Below are 5,265 nucleotides of genomic sequence, written 5' to 3' on the forward strand. Positions count from 1 at the left end.
TATTTTTTCAATTTAATTTATGAACTTTTCCATGTTACATTTGATATCTTTATTAGTGCAACTTGAGGTATTTCAGAATTATGATTGTTTTCTTTTATTTATATAAATAATTTAGATTTTTCCCTTTTGGCTTTGGTTGAGTCATTGGAGCCACTTGAGTTATCAAACTCATTGTTGATTGAAAATTGGAATTCTTCCAGAATTAATTCGGGTTCCAATAACTCTAACTTTTCCCAAGGAAAGACTAGGACTTGAGGAATCAGAATTAATTCATCCACTTAACTTACCTTTATAGTTAGAGGTTAACAAAGTGGGAGAAAAATCCAATTCTCATTACAATTGATAAGGATAACCAGGATAGGACTTCCAGTTTTCATACTTTGCCAAGAGTCTATTTTATAGTTATTTATTTTATTCTTATTATCATTCAACATACTGCTTCCTTACTTTCAAAACCCCTAATTTACAAGACTCATAACCAATAATAAGAACATACCTCCCTGCAATTCCTTGAGAAGACGAACCGAGGTTTAAATACTCGGTTATCAATTTTAAAAAGGGGTTTGTTACTTGTGACAACCAAAACTTTTGTGAGAAAGGTTGATTGCTTGGTTTAGTAACTATACTTACAACGAGTATTTATTATAACTTCTAAACCATCAATCTTCCAGTTCTTCAAATAGCATTTTCTCTCTTGCTCTTTGAGAGTCAAGATTGAGGAGCTTAGTGGCCCAGAAAGCTTTATGTTCAAGCTCTACAAGAAGGTGACAGAATTTGTCATAGATTAGCTGAAAGGGTGACTTTCCAATTGGAGTTTTGAATGTTGTTCTATATGCCCATAGAGCATCATCCAATTTTCTTGCCCAGTCTTTTCTAATGATCCTTACTGTCTTCTCCAAGATTCTCTTTAGCTCCCTATTTGCCAATTCAGCTTGCTCATTAGTTTGAGGGTGGTATGGTGTGGCCACTTTATGAATTACCCCATATTTATGGAGCAACTTTTCCATGTGTTTATTACAAAAGTGGTTGCCACCATCACTAATCAGACCCTTAGGCACCCCATATCTAGTGAAGATGTGTCTCTTAAGAAATTGAAGGACTATTGGTGCATCACAGGCAGTTGTTGCTATGGCTTCTACCCACTTGGAGACATATTCCACTGCTACAAAATATATTTGAAGGAATAGGATGGGGAAAGGGCCCCATGAAATCTATACCCCAGAGATCAAACAGTTCCACTTCCAAAATGAAGTTTTGAGGCATTTCATTCCTCTTTGTTAGCCTTCCAGCTCTTTGACATTCATTGCATTGGTGCACAAATTCTTTGGCATCTTTGAATATAGTTTGCCATAAAAATCCACTTTGAAGTACTTTAGCAGCTGTTCTTTCTGCCCCAAAATGTCCACCATACGCTAAACCATGACAATGCCACAGTATGCCTCTCATCTCATTTTCAGAAATACACCTTCTGATCATTCCATTTGGACATCTCTTGAATAGGAAGGGCTAATCCCACAAAAATTTCTTGGCTTTATTAAGCAGCTTTCTCACTTGTTGCCTGGTGAATTCTTGGAGAATCTTCCTTCCAACCTTGTAGTTTGCGATATCAGCAAACCAAGGTGCTTGTTGGACTTGAAGAAGATGTTCATCTGGGAACTTCTCATTCACTGGTTGTGGTGTATCTTGGTTGATCTCTTGTGGTAATCTTGACAAATGGTCTGCAAATTGGTTCTCACTTCCTTTCCTATCTCTCACTTCAATGTCAAATTCTTGTAGCAACAGCACCCACCTGATAAGTCTTGGCTTGGCCTCCTGTTTAGACATGAGATACTTGAGAGCAGCATGATCAGTATACACTATAACTTTTGAACCAATCAAGTATTGTCTAAATTTGTCAAATGCATATATAATTTCCAAGAGCTCTTTCTCTGTGGTGGTATAATTCTTTTGTGCCTCATTTAACACTTTGCTTGCATAGTATATAACATGATGCAGCTTGTCTTTCTTTTGCCCCAATACAGCACCAATTGCAACATCACTTGCATCACACATAAGTTCAAAAGGAAGTCCCCATTCTGGGGGTGTGATGATTGGTGCTGTAGTGAGTTTCTTTTTCAAGGTTTCAAAGGCATGCTTACAATTATCATCAAAGATGAAAGGATTGTCAACCACTAGCAAATTGCTCAGTGATTTGGCTATTTTGGAAAAGTCTTTGATGAATCTCCTATAAAAACCAGTATGCCCAAGAAAACTTCTTACTGCTTTTACATTGACTGGTATAGGAAGCTTTTCTATGATCTCTATCTTAGCTTTATCAACTTCTATACCTTTGCTTGAAACTTTATGCCCAAGAACTATCCCTTCAGGAACCATGAAATGGCATTTTTCCCAATTTAAGACCAGATTATTTTCTTGGTTTCTTTTCAAGACAAGAGTTAAATGATGCAAGTAAGTATCAAAGGAATTACCAAAGACAGAAAAATCATCTATAAAAATTTCTAAAAATTTTTCTACCATGTTAGAAAATATAGAAAGCATACACCTTTGAAAGGTAGCAGGGGCATTGCATAGCCCAAAGGGCATCCTTCTCTAGGCAAAGACTCTGAATGGACATGTGAAGGAGGTCTTCTCTTGATCCTTGGGGTCCATCACTATCTGATTATATCCAGAGTAACCGTCCAAAAAACAGTAGTAAGTATGGCCAGCCAATCTTTCTAGCATCTGATCAATGAAGGGAAGAGGGAAGTGATCCTTCCTTGTGGCATCATTCAGTCTTCTATAGTCAATACACATTCTCCACCCTGTCACTGTCCTTGTGGGAATGAGTTCATTCTTCTCATTAAAGATGACAGTCATGCCACCTTTCTTTGGCACCACTTGAACTGGGCTCACCCAAGGGCTGTCAGAGATTTGGTATATAATTTCAGTATTCCACAGCTTCATTACCTCCTTTTGAACCACTTCCTTCATGGTTGGGTTAAGCCTTCTTTGGGGTTGTACCACAGGTCTTGAGTCCTTTTCCAGCAGGATCTTATGCATGCAAATAGCAGGGCTTATGCCCTTGATGTCATCAATTGTCCATCCTAAAACTGTCTTGTGAGTCTTCAATACCTCAATCAGTTTGGTTTCATCTTGTGTGCTCAAAGATGAATTGATGATTACTGGAAGACTACCCTCTCCACCAAGGTATGCATATTTGAGATGAGGAGGGAGGAGTTTCAACTCTTGCTTTTGCATTTCTTCTGTCTTGCCTTCAAAAGAGTTTTCAGTCACTTGTTCTTCTGAGACATCTCGTTCTGTTTCTATTTCTTCTTCTTGTTCCTCAAGATTACTTGTTTCAAGCACTTTCTCCACCAGATCTTCAATCATCTCCACTCTCATATGCTTTTCTTTTTCAGGGGGGTATTGCATTGCTTTAAAGACATCGATGATCATTTGCTCATTGTGCACCCTGAGGATCATCTCCCCTTTCTCCACATCAATGATAGCTCTTGCTGTTGCTAAGAAAGGTCTACCCAAGATAATTGAGTTGTGTCCTTCTTCTTTCATGTCTAAAATGACAAAATCAGCAGGAAAGATGAATTCTCCAACCTTCACTAGTAAGTTCTCCACAACTCCATTGGGTATTTTGAGTGATCTATCCGCTATTTAAAGTGACATTCTGGTGGGTTTGACTTCCTCTATTGCAAGCTTTTTCATCATTGAGAGAGGCATCAAGTTGATGCTGGCACCTAAATCACAGAGAGCTCTTTCGAAAGTTATGTTGCCTATGTGCATGATATGATGAAGCTCCCTGGGTCCTTGAGTTTTGGTGGAATGCCTCTTTGAATTACTGTACTACACTCTTAGGTCAAGACTACAGTTTTCTTCTCATTCCAAATTCTCTTCTTGTTAATGAGTTCTTTGAGGAATTTTGCATATAAAGGCATATGCTCCAATGCTTCAGCAAGGGGAATGTTGACTTTTAGCTTTTTAAAAACTTCCAGAAACTTGGAAAATTGCTGGTCCTTGAGCTCTCTTTGCAACCTTTGAGGGTATGGCAGGGATGTAGGGTTTCACCTCATTCCTCTGTTCTTGTGGATGCTCTTCCATGACTTGCTTTCCCTTCCTTGGAGCTTGTGACTCTTCCTCCTTCTTCTTGAGCTTCTCCTGGTCCTTCTCTTCATTTGTCACTTTACTGTCACCCTTGTCATTTTCCAGTGTCCTTCCACTTTTGAGTTGAATTATTTTGCATTCTTCTTTGGGATTTGGAATGGTATCACTTGGAAAAGCATTGTTTGGTCTTTTTACTATCTGTTTAGACAATTGTCTAATTTATCTTTCTAGATTTCTCAGTGAGGCTTCATGATTCTTGTTGGCCAACTCTTGATGCTTCATCATTTTCTCCATCATCATCTCCAGGTTGGAGATTCTTTGGGATTTTTAGGGTGGTTGTGGCTGAGTGTGGGATGTAGATGGTGGTTGAAAGTTGTTTTGGTTAGTTTATGGGTTATTCGGTGGATAGTAATTGGATGTGGGGTGATTGTTCTGTAGTTTTCTGTATGGATTTTGGTTAGTTGGCTGATGGTTCTGGTGGTTTGTGTTGCAGGAGTTGCTTGAGTTGGAATTTTGATGCGCATAAACTTGTTATGCTACGATTTAGGAAATTGCACGATCGGCAAAATTCCTTCCGGCAAGTGCACCGGTTATCGTCAAGTAAAAACTCACAATAGAGTGAGGTCGAATCCCACAAGGATTGGTTGAGTGAGCAATTCGGATTAGAAGTGTGTTCTAGTTGAGCGGAATCAAGATTTAGATGAGAATTGCGGAATGTAAAATTGGCGGGAAACGTAAATGACAAGAAATTTAAATGGCGGAATCTTAAATTGCATGAATTAAAGAGCAGAAGCTAAATTACTGAAATTAAAAGGGAATGGGGGTGATTGCATGAATTGAGTTGCAGAATGTAAAGAGAAAGTGGAAATCAGAAATGGGGAATTCATTGGGTGTTAGGAGATATTGAGATCTCCGAATCAAAACATTTTTATTCCTTCCTCAATCAATGCATTCATTGAATTTTGCTTGGCAATCTTATATGATTGGATCCCAATCCCTTGGCTCACCAATTCTCTCTAAAAACGAACAAATTCCCAATCCCTTGGTTTAAATGTTCATAAAAAGAGATGATACTCGATCACTGATTATACCACACAGTTTCATGAACCACAATTTGGTAGGATTACATGTCACAATATCCATCCAAACCCCAATCCAATTCACTGTGAG

The 5,265-nt window shown here is 38.4% G+C and overlaps 1 protein-coding gene across 1 annotated transcript; it reads right to left on the reverse strand.

The window, feature by feature from the left end:
• Nucleotides 1-659: 659 nt before the first annotated feature.
• Nucleotides 660-3,549, reverse strand: LOC148553661 (uncharacterized). The gene is made up of 4 exons (XM_088494850.1): nucleotides 2,790-3,549; nucleotides 1,591-1,754; nucleotides 1,372-1,506; nucleotides 660-1,211 (listed from the first exon to the last, which is right to left on the reverse strand). Exons 1-4 carry the CDS (start codon nucleotides 3,547-3,549, stop codon nucleotides 660-662), a joined length of 1,611 nt encoding a protein of 536 aa, XP_088350976.1.
• Between the last annotated feature and the right edge of the window lie 1,716 nt (nucleotides 3,550-5,265).

Source organism: Arachis ipaensis, chromosome B7 (assembly GCF_059453495.1).
Source record: "Arachis ipaensis isolate K30076 ecotype BB chromosome B7, ASM5945349v1, whole genome shotgun sequence".
Taxonomy (NCBI): domain Eukaryota; kingdom Viridiplantae; phylum Streptophyta; class Magnoliopsida; order Fabales; family Fabaceae; genus Arachis; species Arachis ipaensis.

Excerpts from the sequence above, each read along its gene's own strand:
- LOC148553661 (XM_088494850.1), bottom strand. The coding sequence starts at position 3,549 with ATGAAAGAAGAAGGACACAACTCAATTATCTTGGGTAGACCTTTCTTA. Across the intron at positions 1,507-1,590 it reads CTGATATCGCAAACTACAAG|CCCTTCCTATTCAAGAGATG; the intron begins GTTGGAAGGAAG and ends TTGTGGGATTAG. Across the intron at positions 1,212-1,371 it reads CAGAAAGAACAGCTGCTAAA|ATTTCATGGGGCCCTTTCCC; the intron begins GTACTTCAAAGT and ends TCTGGGGTATAG.